This window comes from Nannobrachium achirus (assembly GCF_963921795.1).
Source record: "Nannobrachium achirus genome assembly, chromosome: 7".
NCBI lineage: Eukaryota > Metazoa > Chordata > Actinopteri > Myctophiformes > Myctophidae > Nannobrachium > Nannobrachium achirus.
The window spans coordinates 56,661,407-56,688,310 of NC_137816.1; the positions used below are offsets into that span (position 1 = coordinate 56,661,407).

The following is a 26,904-nucleotide window of genomic DNA, read 5'->3' on the forward strand; positions in this document are numbered from 1 at the left end:
AAAGGGCTCTTTCTACTAACAATGATATGCCCAAAATAGTGAAACACTGGTTGGAAACTGCCACTGTCTTAAGAATTGAGACAGTGCCCCCCCCCCGCCACCCCTCTAGAGGTTGCCCTTGCGCCCCCACTATGAAAACATTGGAAAGAGAAGCTAAACAAAACAGCAGCAGCAGTTAAGCTACTGCTGCAATTTGCGTGTGCAACTATGCAGTAAGAAGTGTGACTTTTACTCAAAGGTTACAAAAACGGGGACATTCTGGGCCCTGTGACAACATTTGGCGGCGGACCTTCAGCGTTTATTAAGCTCTAAAAGCTATAAACGATGGCATCTTTTAGGGTTGTTGTCAGGCCCGGCTCCAACTGTACGGTATTACTATTCACCATCAGTGCAGACATCTATAGATACAGTATCGGTCACGCTAATGTCCCTTTGACCAGTGGTGTGAAGTAACTAAGTACATTTAGTCAATTACAGTACGATTTTGACCAGAGTGTTTTCAGTACTTGTTTTACTTCTACTCCATTACATCTCAGAGGCAAATATTATGCTTTTACTTCACTACAATTATTTGAAAACTTGAGTTACTAGTTACTTTGTCGACCAATACGTTTGTACTTTTACTCAAGTACACTTTGAATTCGGTACTTGTAGTTGTAACAGAGTATTTCTTCATTGCAGTATTGATACTTTTACTTAAGAGTACACTTTTTTCCACCACAGAGTATCAGCGAAGCTAAAGTCTGTATGACTGCAAGGTGTCATTCTCACTCTGATCTGCTGCTATTGACCACTGAGCCCTCTGATGGCTGACCAGATGGGTGTGTGATTACACCACAATCACTCACCCTGGTCCTCATTCATCAAGACAGGAAGAAATCAGTACATCTCTCTTTCATTTGATTTGCATTAGGCCTACAATGACGTTTTGCGTTTCTAATTAGTCGGGCAGAGCCACTGGTAAAAAAGTTAATAAAAATAATAAAAAGGCGAATTCAATGGCCCCTTTGAGATGTTTTGGCCATTATCTCTGGAACGCAAAGTCCAATCTGCTCAGTTTAAAGCTTGTTGGATGGGTGACGCAGGCCTGTAGTGGCCCACAGAGTTTGAGTATCACTGTCATAAGGGGTAAGGAATGCTTGTTTTAACCTGGGAGAGACAGTTGGACAGCAGAATTAGCTGTGTTTTCCCAGTTGGAATATAAGTAGAGCAATAATGCAAGCTCACATTCAGTGTGGAGTCAGGCATAGACACAGACACACATGCACACACGCACATGCAACACACACAATGAATGTGATGGAGGGGAGATTGTCCTATTCTGATAATTGTCTTTCCAGAGAGCAGTGCCACACTGTCTCTCCCTACAGGAGGGAGAGTCGATTCTGTTCAATCATCCAATCGTCTGCATCTTCGATCTGACTGCCAAACACTCAACAGATACCCGCATGGCGTCCCTGTTATGATCCGTGACATGTTCTGTCCCCCTGTTGTGTTTTCATGTGTTCCTTGTTTTCTAGTTATAGTTAGTGTTTTACTTTACACTTTTGTATTTCTTTCTATATCGTTTTATTTTGTATGTGTCCTGGTTTCCTCTGCCGCTACTGTTACCTGTCTTCTTGTCTCACCAGTCCTGTGATTTGCCAGTGTCCTCTAGGCCCCCAGGCTATCCCAGTGTTGAGTGTCAGTTGTGTTCACCTGCGTCTAGTTAGTCCTTGTCTATTTATATGCTCTTGTGTTCATTGTATGTAGTCACATGTGAGTTTATGTTTGTATTTTCTCTCGAATCGCTGTTTCGTTGTATTTAGATTCCCTCGTTTTCCCTGCGCCCTCCTTGTTTTCCTCTGAACACTGACTTTTGCCTGTACCTGGACTTTGATAGCTGCTTACTCCTCTTGGTGAAAATGCACTGCCTCTGCCCCTCATCTTGCACTTGGGTCCTACACTGTCTTGACTCGAACAGTGACAGCTCCCGCTTCTACCTTGTTTCACTGCAGCTCTGCCAGTGACAAAGATACCAGAGGCTTGTTTCATATTGTACCTCAACACGTTATTAGGCTTATTTAAATGACACAGCAACGTATTTTCTCTTATTGTTGTCTATCGAGTCTTCTGTGTATTTAAAACAAAGGAATGAGTATGTTTTTTTGAACAACGAATACATACAGTACACAGTTCACAGGGTCCCCAGCCAGGGGTCTCTCCTCTACACAAATCTTGTCTCTTTCCACAAAATGTTCCCCTACTATGACATATACCCAGAATAGGTACGCTAGAGTTGACAATTAGTTGTCTCTTGCTCTATAAAAAACATACGTGTCGCAGAATTAACCACTTGAGCCCTAATATCGTCTCTTGTTGTGTAGAAACCTCATATTATGTCCAAAACGGTTTCAAAAGTAGCAGATCGACACTGCGTCACATTTCGAGCTTGCAGATCTGCTACTTTTGATACTTTTGTGTGTTCAAGCGGTGCTCCCTAACCCTAACCCTAACCACCATCAGAGTAATGAGATGTCAGACTGATGTGCAGTCCCAGATCAGGCATGGCATTGATTTACAAAAACAACATATTTCATCATCATAACGGCAAATGAAAAAAATATATATACCTAAAACAATTGCATTAACACCTCTCTCTTTCATTCTCTTCCCAGATTATATTGTAGACCTACTGGTCCTGGTCTGGTCTGGTCTGGTCTGGTTTGGTCTGGTCTGGTCTGGTCTGCACCATGCTGTGGATGGAGTGGAGGCTGGTGGTGGACTCCCTGCGCGGCCAGAGGAGGAGGCTGCCCTGCGCCTTCTGGTTCCTGCTGCTGTTCGCCACCGGTGGCCTGGTCCTCTTCATCCACCTACAGGACCTGTCTGAGATGGAGCAACAACACGGACCAGGTTGGTGCTGTCTGCCTGCATTCTATTCATACTGCCCAACGATGGTTCATTTATGAGGCAAAATGGTCCAAATTGGACGATAGCACAGCGGCAGATCTCGCTAACGTCCAGTGTTTGCTGGTCTTGCGAGAGTGTGTTGCTGGGACAGAGAAAGGTCGACGATAAAGTTGTTTTTGTCCTGATTTGTTTATCTGAAAAAAAAGTGTGAGATTGTGTGGCTTGTGGCGATCAGGTCCATTATTTAGTTCAGTGACTATGGAGCCTGATGTTCAGATGCTGTGTTCATGTTCACTCAAAACAATAATAGACTCAACCTGCTTCAGTTGTCCTAAAAAGGTGGCCACCTACTTCATGAGCGACGAAAATCTTGGTTTTATCAAATAAGTGACGAGAGCAGTGGCCAGTGGAGCTTGCCATCAGGGGGCAGGCCGCTGTGTGTGTGTGTGTGTGTGTGTGTGTGTGTGTGTGTGTGTGTGTGTGTGTGTGTGTGTGTGTGTGTGTGTGTGTGTGTGTGTGTGTGTGTGTGTGTGTGTGTGTGTGTGTGTGTGTGTGTGCACACAGCCGCCGCTGTTGTCAATCAAACAGCCGGGCACATGCGGGGATGTCAATGCAGTTTAACGGCACGCCCACCAAAACCAACAACAAACCACGAAACACAGCGAGCCTTTTAGCGACGTGAATACTCTAGTACAGCAAGGACTGGGAAACTATAACTTTTCAGTTTTATACAGAGGTGAATATGGCAATGTAAAACAAGAAACGTCACAGACAATGCGAGGCTCACAAAAAACGTGTTGCTCAAAAGGAGGCTTCACAATTTGGATACGTTCCTACTAAAACCAAAACAAGATTCCCAACACGGATAAGGTAACAGCAGCTGAACGTTACCGAACTGGTACTGGTACTGGAAGTGCATATTGCTGGTGGACAAGTTTGTTATAATTTATTATTACTATTATTAAGCTGTTGTTACCTACTGTCCTGATTAGTTTAGATTTTATGGTTTTATTTACGGTATTTTATCTATTGTTTTCTGTTGGTCCTGTCTAAATTGAAAATAATGTGCTGTTGGCTTTGTTAGGAGAATGCTGCTTTGGTCTACATGTACAGTAGCCTTGAGACTATTAAGTTAGTCCTAGAGAGTAGAGACATGACTGTGACTATTAAGATGGGCCTAGGTGCTACTGAATTAACCAGATAGCAAGCTGTGCCAAAATGCATTTTCTATGCATTTGTCTATGCATTTCAAGAGGTTTGACCCCCCAAAAGCCCCCCAAATTTAGTCCAGCCCACAATTGTCCCCAACAAACATAGTCTTTGTCCCACATCTGGTGACTTGGGATCTGGTCACCCTATAGGCTTATAGTCAAGTGCGGCCTGTATATGTACACATTTGTTTTTCGTTAAAGATTTAGCTGGTGCGGCTTATATTCAGGTGCGGCTTATAATCCAGCCATTACGGTAGTTGTTTTCTACTTTCACCTAGTACCTTCTACTTCTTCCACCGCTGTTTTGTACCTAAATGTGATGATTAGCGCTGCCGTCGTCACCCCTTCATTAGAGTCACATCCTGTTGTGGCTCTCAGGTTGCGGCGTTACACTTGAGTTGGCTGCTCTGTTTAAAACCTGACACCTTTGTGTCTGCCTTTCACCTTTTAGACACTGAGCTGACACATTGCTCGCCCAAGCGCAGCATAGTCAGCTATACTTGATCAACAATATAACAAGTTAGCAATAGTAAAGACTGCAAGGGTCAGATACAGCCTAGTGCAGTGGTTTTCAAACTTTGGTTCCCAAAATGATATAAGTAATTTCTTGAGGAAAATGTTATTTAATCATCTCTTCATGACACTGGCCACCTCTGGTAAAATGGCCTATATCCTTATTGAAAAGATCATGCTGTTCCCCCCCAGTAGTAGTAATGGCCTATCTCAAGAGGACGTTTTACGTCACAAAGACAATGTGACTTGGGCCATTTTATTTTTTTACAAGTTGACTTGTGAAACACTTGCCTACGTATGGATTAAGTTAGTTAGTCCACAAATAATTTGGCCTAAATCAGGTTTACAATTGCCTAAATCCAAACACAAATTGACCATTTAATCCTCTGGCAAACCAAGGACCAGATGGAGGGATTACATCTCCAACCTGGCCTGGGAACGCCTCGGGATCCCCCAGGAGGAAGTGGAAAGGGAAAGGGAAGTCTGGAGCTCTTAGTTGAAATTTTTGCCCCCGTGACCCGACTCCGGATAAGTGGTTGAAGATGGATGGATGGAGGGATGGATGGATGGATGGATGTTGGCACACAGTATTGCACACACAATTATCACCCACACAAGGACATAAATGCACAGATATACATGCATATTCAGTACAGATGCACGGATATAAGCGCAAACACAAGCAAAACGTACAATGTAAAAGTACACTAATAAGGCATCCATGGAGATGATGGCGAAACGACGTAAACGCACAAATGGATGCATACAAGCACTCTAACATAAGATTGGATACATGCACACTAACAGACACTAACACACATGGATGCATATGCAAGCACACTAACACACAATTGGATGCTAACACACCCTAACACACATGGATGCATATACAACCACACATGGAGCCCCAAGAGAAGCCGGCTAATGGACGTAAAACCACACACATGCACTCAAGCCCGCTAATATATATATATATATATATATATATATATATATATATATATATTCAGTATACTATACCGTAAATTGCTGGACTATAAGCCACACCTGAATATAAGCCGCACCAGCTAAATTTAGAGCAAAAAACAAATGTTTACATATATAAGCCGCACCAGACTATATAAGACGCAGGTGTCCTTCCTGTTTCCCGCTAGAGCTCCCCTGTAGGCCGTTAGCTGTAAATATCTATATATAAATCCTTGTCAAAGACCATTGTAAAACTAACTGGCCATTAGCTGTAAAAAGCTTTATATAAGCCGCACCGTTGAATAAGCCGCAGGGTTCAAAACATGGGAAAAAGCTGTGGCTTATAGTCCGGCAATGACAGTATTATCATCAGCACACAATAAAAGTTAAAGTGTTAAAATCAAAGGTACTTTGAAAAAGAATATTATTCACTAGAACATCACCTTTGTGAATGTCAGAAAACTATCTATTCAAAAGTCTTATCACTTGGTCAAAGAAAGTTCCTAGTGTTCTTTCTGTCTTCATGCCCACAAGGCTCTGGTGTTTTGTCCCGTTTCGAGCCTCTTTTTGTGTCGAAGTGTCCTTGAGCAAAGACAAACTGAACCCACAACTGCTCCCATCCTGACAACGTCTCGCATGGGTCCTCCTCCTCCGCTGCCGTCCAGCGTTGTAAAGTAACTAAGTACATTTATCAAGTACTGTACTTGAGTACAATTTTGAGTTATTGTACTGTGTTTCCAATTTCCAGTATTTACTTCTACTCCACTACATCTCAGAGGAAAATATTGTACTTTTACTCCTCTACAACTATTTGAAAACTTTAGTTACAAGTTACTTTGTAGATTTTGATTTTGTTACAAAACATACATTTACCACTTCAGCCCCTATACATCTGGGTCATTTAAAAATAGCAGATTAACAAGCTTTGCGATGCATTGTGAGCTTGTAGATCTGCTATTTTCAAAAGATTTTTATACATTTGAATACTTGGAAATGGGACATTCTACATAATGATTGCTGTACTTTTACTGGTATTTTGAATTCCAGACTTTTACTAGTAACGAAGTACTTCTACATTGCAGGATTGATACTTTTACTCAGACAAGTACAACATTTGAGCGTCATTGTGTGAATGTGTGAGTGAATGAATGTAAAGGCCCATTGTTAAGTGCTCTGGATGAAAAAGGCGCTGAAGAAAAGCCCCAGCCCTGTTTATTTACTTTATTGATCCCTGTGGGGAAATGTATTCTGGGCGTACTGACCTGATCCCACTTATTAGGATCCAGTGAAGCGACCACTGAGTAGCACCCAGGGACCAGGCTCCAGGTGGAAGGCCAACAGTTGAGCAGTACACACTACGACTACCTGTACCGTATGTCTCCCCCCTCCCCTCCAACCCCAACATGCATGTCTGTTGTGCTGGAGGAATCCCACGTGTACAGTACAGCTCATTAGCCTAGTCGTGGGTAAGCAACCAGAGGCACAGTGGAGGGGAGTAACTGGCACACTGGTATACAGTAAACGTGAGAGAGAGGATTATTATTTTGAAATACAATATTTTTTTACATATAATTAATTATGTCCAGTCATACAGGTATCTGTATGCAAATTAAACCCAGCATGTAATTCTACATTCCTACAAACTCTCAACCCTGACAGGGGGAGGGACTATGGGGGATAATTGCTTGAGTCTAATGATCACTACAATGTAACAAATATTTTAAAAGAAGAACAACCTGTAAGACTCCCTAATCGGGAGATAATCGACCGCCACGTCGCATACACAAACTTTAGAAGGCAATCGTAGCCAATCATGACGGAATATGGGAAATTGGACTGTTCCATGTTGATGACATGACTTTAGAAATACTGTGTACCGCTTTGCTTAGATTTTAGGCCAAAATCTGTAGGAGCAGTGTCCAAAAATGTGTTTTGCAAAAATCTGCCTGGTGGTGGCGCTAGAAGAGGTCCATGTGAGAAATCGGGGGTGGAGGTTGTGATTTGCCATCCAAGGACTGTGTGTGCAAAGTTTGGCATGGATAGGGGCAACGGTGGCAGAGATAAGAGTAGGGGCAAAAGTGTGACGTGACGTGACGGACAGATGGAGGGACTGACAGCCGGTGGAGCTTTTCACAGTAACTCGCAACAATTAAATAGAGATTGTTATGTAAATATTTTATTTTGATGTGGTGTCACAATTATATTGTTGATATGGCACACTGACTATCAAGAACTCTTGTACTAGAGCTGCAAAATAAAATAAAAAACCCTCACCTATAAATTGAGAGCCGAAACAGTGCTCAGTCGTCGTGTCACCCACCTAATTCTCTGCAGGGTCCTTCCTCTCTATGTCCTGTCAGATTTGGCGTCCCCCATTACCAGACTCAAATTGTTTCTCTCCTTTATCTCTTTCCTCCGTGCCGTAGTTAACTGTCACGCTGAGAAGCAGGAGTAATTTGCCGTGAACTGTGACGATGTGTGAAACAGCCGGAGTCAGTGCAGTCTGAAATGAACTCCTGTGCATCCCTGCTGCTCTGCAGAGGGACACCACATGACCGGTGGCAAACCAAACGCTGCGATCACAATAATCAGACACAATAATGACAGAATCACAACAGGTATCGTATATAATATATCTGCTGTCGGGCAGAAACCAAAATATAAACTTTTCAGAAAATGTAAAAACTAAACAAAAACAAAAACATGTATTTAGAACAACAGAATACTACCTCATCAATGTTGGTATGGTGACTTTATACATTGTCAGATACTTGAATGTTTCCTTATACTATCATCACTTTACCCAAGTACAGCTCTAGTGGAGTGAGGAGATTTTAGACCATTAATATTGGAGGATCGAGTGGAGTTAGGAGGTTTAATTTATTTTTATTACCTCTCATTGGTTCAATATTTGTAAAACCCACACACAGACATAAAGGAGATTATATTATATTATATTATATTATATTATATTATATTATATTAGAAGATGGTTTCTGCCCGACTGCAACAATATAAAATACGTTTCTTTGGCCATGACGTAAGTACGTTTTGCACACTCAAGGACTTTGGTGCAAAAAATAAAATCTCCCAGTTTAAATGGGTTCATCTGAACATTAAATACATTAATTGGGAGGGATGACAAATTAGATTACTGTAGGCAGTTGGGATTTGCATCTCCTCGATCTGCTCACTATGCATAATCTTGATAAAAAACTATAGACTGATTGTACTGATTATGCAAAAATATTTACAAGTGTCCGCTACTGCGGCACTCTGCTCTACATGGGAGGGAGGGAAAGAGAGAAAGCTACGGTAAGTGATTTTCTTTGGTTAAAATAAATGTTAATAAATAAGTGGTAAAGTCCCTCCCTGCCCACCACCAGAGAGGTTGTGGGTTCAGATCCACCGTGGTGCATCCGGCTTTGTCGGGCGTCTATGCTAACACCATTGGCCCATGTTCGGGGGAGGAGAGCTGGGTGGAGAGGAGGGTAATATTGGCCATTGCAACTCCTACAGGCTGGGTTGGCACCTGTCAGCAGGGAGTGTTGGGCGGGGGGAGTAGTTCTCCAGTGAAAATAGCAGCTCTAAGCACACAAGCTCGATGCGAGGCGTTGTGTGCTTGTAGATCAGCTATTTTCACAATTGTAATTGTTTTTAGAATAATAACAAAAAAGGAAAGTTTTGGACATACAGTACAAGGTTTCCACCTGACAACAACAGCAACAGCAACAGTTACAGCAAGTATTGATACTTTTATTTAAGTAAAACACGTTTCCCACCACTGCCCCAGATCCATGCAGACTCCTTGTCCACTGAGTGGTCTGCTGTGTGTCACAAGCAGCTGTTAGTCCTCAGTTCTATCGGCAGCGCGTCGGCCTCTCTGCCAATAAGAGCCACTCAGCCATAGAGTGGAGGGTCTCCACAGGCCTATAATAAGACTGATTGTCAGATACACTTTGGAATCGTCTCACCCAACTAGAATCTAGCTTTCACAGGCATGCACGCCAACTGTGTGTCTGTGGATCACATAAGCTTCTCTCCGGCCTCTCAAACATTTCAACAACTTGTATAGGCCTATATATATTGCAATGAACATTTGTGGGAGTGACAAAATCCCCAAGGCAAACTCACATTCATCACAACTTCATGAATTGAATACATAGGAGCACAAAGGAAACAAAGCCTGTCCTTGTCATTCCTCTGCAAGCGCGAGCACACACGTGGGGCCTTGAGCCCCTGCTCTGTAAAAAACTGCCCTCTCCAGACTATGAAAGCAGTTTTACTGTGGTGAAATAAATGGAAAATGCCATGCCATACTCGAAGACAGCAGTCAGGAGAATTGTCTTTTTCCGAAATCTCCTGTACTTGAAAGCAGCATTTTGCATTGAAAGAATGTATCCTCTGCGTGGAAATCCATGTCATATACACCGCATGTTCAGTATCTACAGAGTGCGGCAGCGCAACACGCTGAGAGCTTGTAAATCTGTGATTTCCTGCAAAAAGTGCCCTTTTAGGGAATTTTAGTTCCTCTAATATATGAGTGTAACCTTGTGTCACCTGCCCACATGGGCGTGTGCTATGTGTGACTGGCTATGTTTAATTGGTTGAAATGGAGTCATGTGACAGAGCCAATGCAAACTGAGCTTCGCAGCAAGTCTCCGGAAGTAGAAATCACATCTCTCTCCTCTGTAGACTGGAGTATTACATTATTAGCTATTACTGTATAATGTAGACTGGAGTATTACATTATTAGCTATTACTGTATAATGTAGACTGGAGTATTACATTATTAGCTATTACTGTATAATGTAGACTGGAGTATTACATTATTAGCTATTACTGTATAATGTCATAAAACCAAGAGGCTATAAGATACTCGTCCCAGTTTTGCCGGATCAAACAAGGCAATCTGGTGATGTTGCTCCCCTTCCCCTATTCGTTCATACATGGACATGATGTACAGAATGTGTAGACAGAATTATTTCAAGACGGTGCTTAAGGACACCATAATATGATACTGGTCCTGAATGAATTGCACTTAGCAGCTGTGGATTTTAATTGAATATTTCTATTACGAGAATAGTTGTATTTCTTTGTGTGTGGAACACATTTACTTCTGCTACGAAGACACATCCTTTGCTGTACTGCATCTCTTTATGAGTGTATTGGCAGTTATACTGAATCGTGTAAGAGAGTGAGAGAGACAACAAAAGACAGAGACAGAGACTTGAGGGAGTACTGTGTGCAGAACACAGTTGCCATTGGTCCCATAAAGACACAGTGAGAGAGTAAATAGTCTTAAGCTATGGGGCTTCGGTCCAGCAGACGTTCATATCTAATAACGTTGACGTTTAATACATTGTGAGTGTCAGCTTTTATCTGCTTCTCTCTCACTCTCCTCCTGTTTATTTGGGCTGTAGTATAGTGCAACAAAAACACTCCTGTGTATCCCGTCGACGTGCATTGAAGACAGCAGTGTTAATTCTGTCAACGGAAACCGGGACGAAAAATGATTGTCCAAAAAACTAAATAAAAACTATAAGCTATGTCATACTGTATATCATGGTTTGGTTGTGCTCAGCTCAAAATAGCTGATCTGTCACGATGCCATTACAACACCATCAAGGCCTGCCAAAATATTTTTTTGGCGACAAAATAAACTGTAGATTTAGTCGACTAAAATCTTATAATATTTAGTTAGTTGACTAAAACTAGACTGGTGCTGGTGACTGAAAGGTCTGATCTTGTGTCACCTCACTGAAGCTGAAAGAGAGGTGTCACCCTCCTGCTCCATATAGCTACAGTACCATGGTTCTAAGGGCCCCCATATTGATTTGACCACAGACCCACACTTGAAAATCAATCAATCACAATTATGTAATTGATTGACTTTTGAAATACAAAAGTGGACACACACACACACACACACACACACACACACACACACACACACACGCACACACACACGCACGCACGCATCCATCCATCCATCCATCCATCCACCCCCCCCCCCCCCCCCCCCCCCCCCCCCATCCTTTCCAGTGAATCCCCATGGCGGAACCCTGTGGGCTATGCCTCCCTCCCCCACTTTGTAGTGGAGTAGTACTAGTGATGTGGGCCAGTCAGTGGCATCTAATCTGCTTGTTGTTGTTGTTGTTGTTATGAAGGGAGCCGTTCTACTGTGAACCATGCAGCCAGCGGTCGGCTCTTCTGGCCTTAATAATAGATCATATCTGCTTCTGCTCTAATCACCTCCACTCTGGAGAGAACGGCCAAGGATATTGACTGTATGTTTCCAATGCAGTCTACAAAGTAACTAGTAATTTACTTATTTCAAATAATTATAGATGCGTAAAAAGTACAATATTTGCCTCTGGGATGTAGTGGAGTGGAAGTAAAAGTAGACCTATTGACATTTTAAAAAACTCCTGTAAAAAGTACAGTACTTCAATAAATGTGCTTATTTTACACCACTGTGTGCGTGCGTGCGTGCGTGCGTGCGTGCGTGTGTGTGTGTGTGCGTGCATGCATGCATGCATGAGTGGTTTGATAGTGCTTCAAGTCCGAAGTAGCTGATTATTTGATTGGGGGAAAGTGCACAGAGGAGGTTGATGTACTTTTAATAGAACAGACAGCCAGCCTGCACCACCGTCACACTGTTACTCATATTCACAACCCTGAGCAGTGCAGCAACAGGGTGTTACTGTACCAGCCTTGTTAAAGGACAACCTGACTTCTGCGGCTAAGGCTAAGGCTCAAAAGAGCTTTTCTCACCCAGACTTCCAAGCACCTCTGGTCTGTTGACAACAATCAACAAAGCCATCTTCTGTAAACTATTGCCACCCCTATATGACCTTATAGCTCTGTTGTGTTACAAATACACACATTACAGAGAGAACTGAACCATTAACCCCCAGGCAAAGCTATAGTGCAATGCTCTGCAGCAGTGGTTCTCTTTTCTCTTCTCGTGACCCCACAAAATAATTCTATATGAGAAGAGGGGACCACCCGAATAAAATCTTATTTGATCGCGGGACCTACCACCCGGACCAGCACTTGGAATTTTGGGAGTTGAGGCATTGCATTTAGTTTGACTCGGTTCCACAGATACGCATTGTGAAAATAGTCGATCAAGCTCGCAAGGCTTGGCTATTTTCCAATGCTCTGCGACAGTGGTGCCAACAAGGTAGATCGTGATCTACCAGTAGATCACAAAGGCTTTGCAGGTAGACCACATGACATGCCCCTAAAATATATCTAATTCAAATCACAAAACTCCTCTTTTTGACATCTGTCAATTAAGGTGACTTGATAGATTGACATCAAGAAGGGCCTGTCAGCTCCCTTCATGGCTTCTAAAGTTGAAAAAAAACAAAACAATGCAATGCTTTGTTTTCATGACTCAGTAGCATTTACAAAGAACCCGAAAACCTACCACTTCCATACAGAATGGACTGAAGACTCCCCCTACTTGGGTGGGTACAGTAGATCATAAAAGTAGCTCTCAAGTCAAAAAAGTGTGGGCACCCCTGCTCTACGGTGTAGATGGGGGTTCCAGAGATCAAAAGGGCATCAGGTGGGGGTCTGTGGCCTATCAATGCATATAAAACTGCTGGTCCTTCAAATTGAATCAATCAGTCGCTGCTCTAGCCGTAAAAAGGATCTCTTATGTTACATAAGTATAAAAGTCCTTGACATTTTTAAATGGTGGTCCGCGGGCTGATTAGCCTATGTGTTAATATGGGGGGTCCTTGACATGAATAAGTCTGAGGACCACTGTATTAGCATATTGCGGTGGTTCTCAAAGTGGGGACCAGGGACCTTCAGGAGTCATTGAGGGCGTTCCGGGTGGTCCCCACTAGCTAAATGACTACTAAGGAACTAAAAAAATGACTAGATTGTCAAAATGACATTATATTAATTCAAAAATAATTCCAGATTTTAGCTTTAAGGGGAAAATGTAAAAATATGCTACCAGCTCCATTTCATTGCACTTTCGCGTGATTAGCTTAATGCCGCTACACCCACTGGCGGTAGACATGTTAACCATGAATAATTGTCATTTTTATTATCATTATTTTCTTTAAAAGAAAATGCTTTTGTGTGTAATTCAATAAATGTATTATGCGCCAGGATGGAGATAAACACACACAAGCTCGGTCGAGCTCTTTGGTACAGTGCATATTTCTTATACAGAGGCTATTTCTCTTCCTATCCATGTATTAGATACAGTTAATGAACTCAGCTGGAAGAATTTGTTATAAAATGGAACATTTGCTCCTTACAATAATGAACTGGAAAATTAGCCTATTATGGTGAGACATAACATTCTTCTAGCATTTTGGTTCCGTATAGTTCAACAGTTCAACAGTTCATGGCGCACTAAACCCTGCCCGGGATACATTCCCTCATGTGTAGTTCACTGGGTAGTGTGTCATCTGTGTTCATTTAACTTTGACAGTGTATGAATGGGGTTCCATTTGTACACTCTCAGCCAGCCTGCACCACCGTCACACTGTTACTCATATTCACAACCCTGAGCAGTGCAGCAACAGGGTGTTACTGTACCAGCCTTGTTAAAGGACAACCTGACTTCTGCGGCTAAGGCTAAGGCTCAAAAGAGCTTTTCTCACCCAGACTTCCAAGCACCTCTGGTCTGTTGACAACAATCAACAAAGCCATCTTCTGTAAACTATTGCCACCCCTATATGACCTTATAGCTCTGTTGTGTTACAAATACACACATTACAGAGAGAACTGAACCATTAACCCCCAGGCAAAGCTATAGTGCAATGCTCTGCAGCAGTGGTTCTCTTTTCTCTTCTCGTGACCCCACAAAATAATTCTATATGAGAAGAGGGGACCACCCGAATAAAATCTTATTTGATCGCGGGACCTACCACCCGGACCAGCACTTGGAATTTTGGGAGTTGAGGCATTGCATTTAGTTTGACTCGGTTCCACAGATACGCATTGTGAAAATAGTCGATCAAGCTCGCAAGGCTTGGCTATTTTCCAATGCTCTGCGACAGTGGTGCCAACAAGGTAGATCGTGATCTACCAGTAGATCACAAAGGCTTTGCAGGTAGACCACATGACATGCCCCTAAAATATATCTAATTCAAATCACAAAACTCCTCTTTTTGACATCTGTCAATTAAGGTGACTTGATAGATTGACATCAAGAAGGGCCTGTCAGCTCCCTTCATGGCTTCTAAAGTTGAAAAAAAACAAAACAATGCAATGCTTTGTTTTCATGACTCAGTAGCATTTACAAAGAACCCGAAAACCTACCACTTCCATACAGAATGGACTGAAGACTCCCCCTACTTGGGTGGGTACAGTAGATCATAAAAGTAGCTCTCAAGTCAAAAAAGTGTGGGCACCCCTGCTCTACGGTGTAGATGGGGGTTCCAGAGATCAAAAGGGCATCAGGTGGGGGTCTGTGGCCTATCAATGCATATAAAACTGCTGGTCCTTCAAATTGAATCAATCAGTCGCTGCTCTAGCCGTAAAAAGGATCTCTTATGTTACATAAGTATAAAAGTCCTTGACATTTTTAAATGGTGGTCCGCGGGCTGATTAGCCTATGTGTTAATATGGGGGGTCCTTGACATGAATAAGTCTGAGGACCACTGTATTAGCATATTGCGGTGGTTCTCAAAGTGGGGACCAGGGACCTTCAGGAGTCATTGAGGGCGTTCCGGGTGGTCCCCACTAGCTAAATGACTACTAAGGAACTAAAAAAATGACTAGATTGTCAAAATGACATTATATTAATTCAAAAATAATTCCAGATTTTAGCTTTAAGGGGAAAATTTAAAAATATGCTACCAGCTCCATTTCATTGCACTTTCGCGTGATTAGCTTAATGCCGCTACACCCACTGGCGGTAGACATGTTAACCATGAATAATTGTCATTTTTATTATCATTATTTTCTTTAAAAGAAAATGCTTTTGTGTGTAATTCAATAAATGTATTATGCGCCAGGATGGAGATAAACACACACAAGCTCGGTCGAGCTCTTTGGTACAGTGCATATTTCTTATACAGAGGCTATTTCTCTTCCTATCCATGTATTAGATACAGTTAATGAACTCAGCTGGAAGAATTTGTTATAAAATGGAACATTTGCTCCTTACAATAATGAACTGGAAAATTAGCCTATTATGGTGAGACATAACATTCTTCTAGCATTTTGGTTCCGTATAGTTCAACAGTTCAACAGTTCATGGCGCACTAAACCCTGCCCGGGATACATTCCCTCATGTGTAGTTCACTGGGTAGTGTGTCATCTGTGTTCATTTAACTTTGACAGTGTATGAATGGGGTTCCATTTGTACACTCTCAGAGTTACAGAAATACAGTTACAAAATGTGGAATGCCCTGATAACCATCCATTAAAACAACATGTAAATCAGTGGTTTCTTTCACGACTCTGAAAAACCATCTATCCACAAGGGGAGGTAAATGCTATTACCCATAGAAAGGAGGTGTTTTTCCCCTTTGTACATATCGTGTGTATTTGTTGATGACATAATATATTATTGTGTTCTTTGTTTAAGCTATGCTGATGAATTAAATACATAGGACCATAATGGAAACGAGTCTCCAGGATTTTATTTTATTTATTTTTTGTCCTGGAGTCCACTTTGAGAACCACAGAGCTAGGAACTACCGCTACTCTTCCACTGAGGAAATTAGATGCTGGTGTCGGGTAGTGGGCCTTATTTGAAACACAGCGCCTCCTCTGGCCAAGCAGGGGATGTCTAGCAAAGTGTCTAGCAGGGGTTCAAATCCCCAGGTAGGACATTACGGATTGCAGCTTTAATAAAGAAGTATTTTGTCTCTAGTCACTATGTTGGATCTGCATTATTAACTGCATCTGGCATTAGACAATGTTAAAGCGTCTCTAGTTAGACGTACGGCATGCCATCGGCGCAGTCAATTTCAGAGCAAACATGTCACTGCAGACTTTCACAAATGAAACGGTTGATGGTGTACTTTAAACTGATTTACAGAGGATTATGAATGTTCTTGTTGTGGAGTGAACATTCATTCTAACTCCTCTTTCACTCTGCATCTTGTCTCAGGATGTCGTCTGTTCCTGATCCTAGTACTCCCCTTCACTGCATTACGTACTGCACGCACTATTAGCGACAGTGGTGTAAAGTAACTAAGCACATTTACTTAAGTACTGTACTTAAGTTTAATTTTGAGGTATTTGTACTTGAGAGTTTCCAATTTCCAATACTTTTTCCTCTACTCACTACATCTAGGATCCAAATGTTGTACTTTTACTCCACTACATTTTATTTGAAAACTTTAGTTACTAGTTACTTTGCAGATGGTCGGACGGACGGACGGACGGACGGACGGACAGACATATACGGCAATAACACCTATTACCTGCACCTGTGGATGCTTAGTCTGACACTTCTTTGGCACCATTGGGTGCGTGCCCTTAAGTGCAAACACACACACACACACACACACACACACACACACACACACACGCACACACGCACACACGCACACACACACATCACATCATGCAACACAACATCATTTGCACTTAAAATTTGCATTTAAATGAAAGGACGAAGGACATAAGCCGCAGGATTTCTTAGCCTTTTATCCTTTTGATAATAATGTTTATTATCAATAAAGGTCAGTCAAAAGTCAAAGACCTCTGAATCCCCCACCTACTTTTCCTCCCTTTGTTTCCCCCCCTCAAATGAACTCTCATCTTGGCTTTTCCATACCCAGCCTCCCTCCCTCCATCTCTGATTCCCCTCCAGTGCTGTGGAGCCTGCATGCCAGCCAGGGACAGCGTGGGCATATTGTTTCCCTCTGGAAGGTAGAATTTGATCTCCCAGCCAGGCTGCCAGAGGTCCCGTAATCCCCCCTAAGCCCTGTCTGTTTGCAGAGTCTAATTTAGCTGTCTCCCTAATGTAATTAAATTGTGCCGATGTTGACCCCTGGAGTGTGTCACACACGCACGCACGCATGCACGCACGCACGCACGCACGCACGCACGCACGCACGCACGCACGCACGCACGCACGCACGCACGCACGCACGCACACACACACACACACACACACACACACACACACACACACACACACACACACACACACACCATATTGCCATGCTAATCCGCACCGTCGGATGATCGTGGTAGTAAAGTAACTAAGTACATTTACTTAAGCACTGTTATAAGTAACATTTTTGAGGTATTTGTACTTTACTTGAGTATTTCCAATTTCCAATATGTTTACTTCTACTCCACTACATCTCAGAGGAAAATATTGTATTTTTACTGCGCTGCAATTACCGGTATTTGAAAACTTTACTAGTTACTTTGTAGATTATTATTACAAAACATACTGTGTACATTAACCACTTCCACCCTATACATTTCGGACATTCGAAAATAGCCGATCCACAAGCTCACAATGCGTAGCATCGCGACGCATTGTGAGCTTGTAGATGTGCTATTTTCTAAAGATTTGTATATACTATTTGAAAACTTGAAATAGGACATTCTGCATAATGAGTATACTTTTACTTTTAGTAGCCTACTTCAAATACATTTTGATACCAAAGTTTTACTCAAGCACATCTTAAACACTGGACTTTTACTTGTAACAGAGTATTTCTACATTGCTGATACTTTTTTCCCACCGCTGGTAGTGACGGAGGTGGTGAGGGTGAGGGTGGTGGCAGCAGGGTGGGGTTACAGACAGGATGTTATTTTACCTTTTTTTCTCCTCCATCCTCTTTGACTGTGCCCCACAAAGCTGCTTTAACAAAGCCCTTCTTTCTTGTGCAGCGCTGGCTGGCACACTGTCCCCTGTACTGGGCACAAGGGAGAGCATTGGAAAGCAATACTTGGCCCGGACTCACTCCCATCTCACAGTCATTTTACACACAACCACTTAAGTACTAAAACAAGGGAGAGCTTGTGTCTCGGACCGGCTATACGACAACACACCTTGATTGGAATGCTGCGAACAGCGTTGGGAGGGGTGGGGGCATATCACCTGCTTCTGTGCTGGGCTTGGATGACCACCTGGACCGGTAACCCCTGGCAACCGTTAAGTGCGGCTATACTGTTGGTAGCAGGGCACCTCGGGGAGCAAGGGCGACTGAGGATAGCCTACCTTAGCTCTGGGGCTTCTGGGATATCCTGAAAAGGAGAAGGGGAAAAAATGTGATTGCCAAGGGTGAAGCGAAACCCTTGGATTTTTCCCTCTGCGTGGGGAGGTATCAGGTGCCTACAATCACACTGCCTTTGGTGCCATTTCCAGAACCGAGGCTATCTGGGAATTGGATTTAAGAACAGCTCATGGCAAGTGCGAGATCAGCCATGCGGTGTTCCATTGACGTTAATTCCATGGGTTATATGCCATGGGCTCTCTCCCAGCGTAATCAGATTTTCCCCTCGCAATCTGATCTTCCCCCATCAGTAGCATGCAGTACTGTACATTATGGCAGTCAAATCCTCACTGTTAATTTAATTCTGCAGAGCGTACACATGTAACCATAATGGACCCCTGCATTTGTGCACTCGCATTTTGGTTTACATTTCTGCACTCAAGTCAGTGTGTAAAATAAACACTGAGGATTTTATTGTGTTTTATGCTGTCGAATAATATATATTTTTTAATTTGCCTTCTGGTTCCCTATATTAGGAGCAATTCTGTCATGGAAAAATAAAACAAATGCATATCTAAAATGTAAAACAGTGAGAAAAAAAAAGCAGTTAAAGATTTATATCGTCTCTATCTTGTGGAATCCTCATGTCCAAAACTTTACAGGATCCAAATTCAAAAGCATCAAAATTAACAGATCTATAAGCTCAAAACGCATCGCAGCAACGACAACCTCACGGCAACAATTATGTAAGCAGTTATGCCACATTGAAAAAGTTGGACGCAACTTAAGCTGCATTTGAATAGGAACTAGGGATGTCCAATATTATGGACCTCCCAAAAGCTTGCATACATCGGTATCGGTTGATATCGGAATTGGAAATTTAATTGTTGGACAATATTGGAAAATCTGAAGAAATAATTTCAACTGATGGGAAATGTTCTACATTTGTTTTTGAGCGGTGGTCACACCACTCCTATACGGAGTTTGTGTGTATGCGTTTATGTGTGTCTGTCTGTATGTAGCCTGTATGTAGCCTGCAATACCTTTGCTGACCACACACACACACACACACACACACACACACACACACACACACACACACACACACACACACACGTTAAGGGAGGGGTGCTGTTCTGCAGGCCAGGCACACTGACACTGACACTGACACTCACACACACACACACGCACACATGCAGCCTCCTCCGCTCGGTTGTGATTTTTATATCTGAGCGATGCTAACCGCTCTTAGGCTACATCTGGCTGTCTGTATGTATGTGTATCCCGTGTCTGTATGTTTGTCCCGCCTCATCCCACCAAGGCAAAGCTTTGTGGGACGCTTAATGAAAATAACTCATATATATAGCACTGCTCTTCACACTGGGTGTGATTTTTTTTCCCTTTTTTTTTACTCTGTAGGAGAGTCCAAAGGGAACATGGGTCACAGGCACAAATCACATTAGTGTAGAGCTGAAGCTTGGGCCATACTCTTTCTGAACTATTCTTCAATTCTCAGACATGAAAGAAAGCTTGAAAACAGCTGATAGGGGTGGTATTGAGAAAGCCGGGAAGCATAAAATACAGCAGAGGAAAAAAAATGCGTACACTGTATGTACGCTTTTATTTTCTCTGCTGTATATCTTTCTCCTCCTCTCCATTCTCACGCTGCACAGCATTCATTTTCCCCATAGACTTCTACAAAAATATGTATAACAATTATGTTAAGCCTAGAACCAAGCCATCCAGGATTGCGGTGAATCATGACCATAAAACCTTTCTTCCTATGTGAAAACATATTTTAATATTACATTATTTGATATACTACATTTAATAACTACCCTTTGTTTAGCAATTTTCAAAATGTTCTTTTCATAGAAACAAAGGTTTTATGGTCACGATTCACTGCAATCCTGGATGGCTTGGTTGTTATAAATATTTTCGTGAAAGTCTATGAGGAAAATGAAACGGGGTATTTTTTAGTGGGACCAGTAAACCACGCCCACTGCGATGCTCTATTATATGAGAATGTTTGACCAGTTTTGTGGATGCACAGCGGCACAACAGTTTAGCTAACAGCGCTTTAGAGGTCAAGAACCTGGCGTTAGATAGGAGCGTGAGGAAAGCAGCGATTCAAGAGTCCCGAGTTGGTGTTGGCTAGACACACTCTCGCATCGCATTGACCAGTTTTTATAGCATAGTTTGATGATTATTTTTGATGTAGTGCAGTAATAGGTATTAAAAAGGCCTTAAATTGTCACAGTCATCTGATCTGGGAAGTGGGAACCCCTCCCCCAATGAATGAATGAATGAATGAATGAATGAATGAATAATCATCTGCTCCACCGGCCTGGGGTAGGTGAGTGGGTGAGTGGTATCGTTGGACTGCGGTCTGCCCTTTTTCCCTAATGCCAAGCTGGGCTGTATTAAAAAAAAACTCCAAAGGAAATCAAAACAGGATAGTGGAGGAGGGAGGGGCAGGAAGGTGCATGCAGGTGGAAACCCAATAGAGAGGCTGCCCTTTAAAAAAGAAAAGAAAAGAAAGTCTTTGAAGGTTATAATCATGGGAGTGTGCCACTCAGCCGCTGCAGAGCCTAGACCCCCACATGCAGAGCTCACTGAACATCACCCCACAGCTCTGGCTGAGTGGAACTGCTGGAAAGGAAACACTGGCCTTTACTGGAGCTACAAAGAGAGAGAGAGAGTTAGAGCACCTGCATGAATAGAGCCTGTCTGTCTGTCTGTCTGTCTGTCTGTCTGTCTGTCTGTCTGTCTGTCTGTCTGTCTGTCTGTCTGTCTGTCTGTCTGTCAGTCAGAGCAGGAGCACTGCTCCAAGTACGAAACAAAAGAAAACACTGAGAACAAACAAAAAAATGTATAAACACATTTTGAGGGCATGAGCCAATAGACTGCAGCCTGCAAAATGTGCAAAACAATATACATTTGAATTTTCGTATAATTTGTTCATTTCACACACACGCACGCACGCATGCGCACGCACACACACACACACACACACACACACACACACACACACACACACACACACACACACACACACGCCTATTTTTTATTATTTTATTTATGGCAGACAGTCACTCAAATTTGATTGAATACTTTTAAAAAATCCATTGTGATCCTATGTATTCAATTAATCAACAAGAGCACAGAATATTAACACGTTAATACATGTCACCAACAAATACAGAATATCTATATTTAGAGAAAAAGAAAAAACTGCAGCAGTGTATGGTTAGGGCTGTGTATATTATTATTTTCAAGCATGTGCCCATAAAATCAAGCTCCCCTGGTGTGCACTCTGTCTGTGGTGGTGTGTCTAGTGCTTGGCTGAGGGTCTGCGTGTGGAGGGTGTAGCTGTTGATTGATTGATTGAGTATTTTATTAGACAAAAGTGGAGAACATAACAAGTATAGTCAATACATTAAAAGAATGTAGTATAGTACAAGTACAGTTAAACACCCTGCCTAAAAGGAACATCCCAAATAAGTCTTTTTACTGTATTTTTTTATGTCTGAAGTCCTAGGTATTCAACTCATGGATGTAACGAATAACAAAAAACATACAAACATCACAGTTATACAAAACATATACGTACAGGGTAGGGGAGACAGGTGGGGCTAAGGTAAGGGGGTGTAGGCAGTGAGAGCAGGCGTATGTATGTGTCTGGAGATCAGCTGAGGGGGGCCTGTCTTACGTAATGCCTAAATAATTTGAGAATTTTTTACTATTTTGAAAAACATTTTAAAATAGTAAAAACAGCCGATCCACTGTACATCGACACGTTGTGAGTTTGTAGATCGGCTATTTGAACTATTTTAGAGAGAGAGAGAGAGAGAGAGAGAGAGAGAGAGAGAGAGAGAGAGAGAGAGAGAGAGAGAGAGAGAGAGAGAGAGAGAGAGAGAGCACATCACATGCAATGGGATGTGTTGTAGATGCTATTTTTGCTATTCATATAGGCCTTAAAGAGGTGTTGCCATAGTTTTGTACTTTTTCTGGTTTTCATGTGTCTAGGAGGTTGACAGTACTTCATTAGACCCCCTGGTGTGGTTGTTATGAGCAATTATGCATTCTCTTTTTATTTGGGTTTTTAGCTGGAGGATGCCACCTGCTGGGTCAGATGTGCCGTTCCAAAAACACCCATACTTACTAGTAAGACACCTGAGGGTGGAATGCGACCTCAGGGTGACATGCGACCTCGCCCTAAAGGGCGAAGTCGCGCCAATTCTTGACTATCTGGCCAACCACAGCGTTTCTCTGACGATTCTAGTTGTTATCATTCTGGGGGGAGTTTGTTCATGTTTTTGTGAGGGTATCAACCCTAGGAGACACGGGGAGAACATGCAAACTCCACACAGAAAGGCCCTATCGCCAACCCCACCTAGGGTGTGAGCGATAGGGCCTAAACATGGAGATGTGGAGAACACTATATATGGAGATAGTCCAGTCCATCATGTCATATGGGACTACCGTCATAGACAGTAGCCATTGTTAGGCCGGAGTCAATGGCTGTCTGTCTGACTGTCTGTACAGGAAGTGATGTCACATGACATACTTTTTATGCCCATATATGAGTCATTCTGTACCACATCTCCATGTTTAGGCCAAACAGGTTCGCTCCATTTCTCCATGTATAGGTCCAAATGACCAACGTCGAGCTTGACAAGGAGGATACCGCACATTGTACCTCATCCACCATTTCTTCTCTCTCCTTTTGGTATCTTTATCCTCCTCCTCCTTTTTTTCTTTTTTATTCTTCTCTTTTTTTCACAGCCGCCCCCATATTTACTATAGAAAATATATATTAAATTCTAAGAACGTTTCGAGTACCAGTTTGATACAAAAGCGCTACACTTCTGGAATCCTGTGCGTCGACTTAAAGTCGGATCCAGGCCTAATAACTTTATCTAGCCGCCCCCGTTGCCACCTCCTTTTCTTTTCTGAGACACATTGTACCTCATCCACCCTTTCTTCTCTCTCCTTTTGGTATCTTTATCCTCCTCCTCCTTTTTTTGTCTTTCTTAGTCTTGTGTATCCTTCTCTTTTGGCTACTGTCTATGACGGTAGTCCCATATGACATGATGGACTGGACTATCTCCATATATAGTGTTATCCACATTTCGTGTAGCCGCCCCGTACAGGAAGTGATGTCACAACTCGCTGACATCACACTGACATCACAGGGGTACGGAAGGACACTCAAGCGACACGGTTCTTCAGAGTATATGCGACCTTCGGTCGCAATTACATCACACAATCAACTCCTCCCCTAATTACCATTCACCCAACACTGTGGGGTGTGGCTAACTTCAGCTGGGTCACCACCCACCATGACAACCAGGCATACTTAATGAACTGGGGGTGTGGCCACATAAAAACATAATTTTAACTCTTTCTGTACACGTTTTTGGAAAAAATCTTCCTCCTAGTATAATCATAATAGTTGATAATCATGTTTTAGAGGGGGAATAAATCATGGCACCCGCACTTTAAATGCTAAAATGGGCGGGGTAATGAAATGTACAGTATATTTGGCTTACTGTGGCTTCAATATGCCTATATATGCTTATATCTTTTAGTCAAGTTTCATGATCACAGAGCTCCACCTTAGGGTTAGGGTTAGAGATAGGGTTAGTAATGGGAAAGTCGGACCAACGCAATGCCAAAGTAATGAGACGTTGGATGAACGCTACGCACCCTGCTGCTACATTGTCTGAAGGAAGCCCGAACAAGATGAGTTGTACCTGTAACAAGATGTAACAATTTTATATCACATCACAACCTTGACCCGTAAAAGACAGCCTAAAAGATGACACGGAACGGTGTGTTCCTCTGCATTTCTCCTATCTGATCTTCACAGTTGAGGACGAGGTCTTTGTCATTTTGTCATATTACTTGTACCACTTCACAATATGGCAACACCTCCTCTGAACGGATCTCAGGTGATGACGAACGCAGGCTGGCCGACATCGTTCTTTCGTGTTTCTAATGGAGCCATGTTTCTATTGTTAATGAACATGAACAGGTCCGACACGAGTGCTGCATTGCCTAGGCAACGCTTATTAAAGTTCATGCTCTGCTTCATTTCTTATTGGCTGTGACAGACGTGGACCCTGATCAGTCGGTGCACCCAGTCATTCTGCAGCGCGCCATCTGCATGGCGCCGTCCGACAACACATCCCCATCTTTCTCCGGGAAAACAAATCTGTCTGCGCCGCAGGAGCACCAATTAATCACGTCTGGATTGGTTTTCAAAGGGCCTTTTAATTAGCTGCAACATGGCTGTAACGTGTATCTCAGAGCCAAAACTGATATGAACTGTCTTCAACCAAATGGTTTCTCTTTTTAACCAGAAATTGGACAGTTTCAAAGACAATGCGAATGAACTGCATATCCCCTACCAGTAAGACACCCTAAAGGGCGAGAAGTGACCTCGCCCTAAAGGACGAGGTCGCGCTGAAACAACAGAGACTGACACAGATAGATAGATTCCCAGATATGGGCTTAATATCAATGACATCAGGGATCTCCATATATGGACATAAAAGGGACAAGGAAGGAATTCATTAATCATGAGACTGACACCATATGTCCATATATGGACATTCCCAGATATGTGCTTAATATTGATGACATCAGGGATCTTGCCCATATATGCCGGGTGGGTAGGGTGATATTTGTAGGAGAGCCTGTCAGTGAGGAGTGTTGGGCGGGAGGAGTAGGACGAAGGCCCTAAGTCCTCCCGGTGGGGGCTCCTCACTGGCAGGTCAGTCAGTAGGATACAACAGTACGTCCTCCCGGTGGGGGCTCCTCACTGGCAGGTCAGTCAGTAGGATACAACAGCAGTGACAACACAGAAATGTGTGTGAGGAGGAATCAATTGGCATAATAATGATTAAATTGGAGGAGAAAAGGGGGTAAAATGCAAAACAATTAAAACAATATAGAGCTAGATAAAGACAGACAAAGCCTTCTCTAAGATGGCTTGCTAAAATAAATAGATTGCTAATAGATGCCGACATCTGCCAGGGGTAAATTGACATATAGTAACCTGCAGAGAATGTTGATGTTTTTCTTTGTGGGAACCATGGAGTCTGACTATTGATCAACTGTGTGCTACTGTTCTATTCTCTCTAGTCCCATTGCCAGAAATATGGCACTTTACATAGAGTCATTTCAGCAACTCACCTGGGAAAACCCAAGAATAGCACAGTATCTGATTTCTTCTACAGCTCAGAACAAAGACCGAGCCCACACCCTCCCTCCCCATCTCATTATAGTCACCGAGTCCCATTTTTGAGTGAGATTCCAAAAAGACGTGCGATAAAGTTATACAATTGCTCCCTGGAGACGAACCCGACGACTATCAGGGAGCTGTGAAATGCATCACCTAGGCAAACAGGAAGCTGATCATCACTGAGTCACATCTCTCCGTCTGCGAGGTGAGCCAGCGCGGAATGGAGATCACCGGGCCTCTGCTGAGGTTTCCATCACCGTAATCCCTTCCACAAAGTGGCCGGGTCCATGTCTTATAAGACTGGGAGATGAAAGGAGAGGAGAGGAGAGAGGGAGCCCTATTCAGCTGTGTTGTGTGTCACCACAGAGGGATTAAAAAAAGTAGGAAAAAAAAGGAAAAAGGAGAGCAGATTGTCTCGCCGCGCGCGCACACACACACACACACACACACACACACACACACACACACACACACACACACACACACACACACACACACACACACACACACAAGCACAAGCACACACACCTCTCATGAAAAAGAAAAGAACAAAAGATAAAGCCGTTCCTGCCATCCACATCCACACTGATAACAAGCTGTCAACTTCTAAAATGTAATCTGCTGACTCCGGGAGGAAGTGTCGGTGTCAGTGTGGAGAGGGTCGCCGTCGGATGATGCTTATCACCTGAGTGGCACGCTGTGATGGTGATGGAGGGGAGGAGAGAGGAGAGGAGAGGAGAGGAGAGGAGAGGAGAGGAGAGGAGAGGAGAGGCCTCCCTGTTGGCAGATACACAAACCCTACTCTCCTCCCTCTCCTGCTCGTGATGGAAGACGGGCCACAGAAATCCGTCAGAGGCCCACAACTGCTTTAAACATATTCGTACAAATCGAAAACATTATACGG

The 26,904-nt window shown here is 42.9% G+C and overlaps 1 protein-coding gene across 1 annotated transcript in view; it reads left to right on the forward strand.

Moving 5' to 3' along the window:
- Positions 1 to 2,732: 2,732 nt before the first annotated feature.
- chst8 (carbohydrate (N-acetylgalactosamine 4-0) sulfotransferase 8) overlaps positions 2,733 to 26,904 on the forward strand; it is a gene marked incomplete at both ends in the record, with an annotated part of 289,700 nt that continues 265,528 nt past the window's right edge. The window contains one exon of the mRNA XM_080730337.1: positions 2,733 to 2,892. Coding sequence (XP_080586463.1) covers positions 2,733 to 2,892 — 160 coding nt within the window. The remainder of the gene's footprint in view (positions 2,893 to 26,904) is intronic.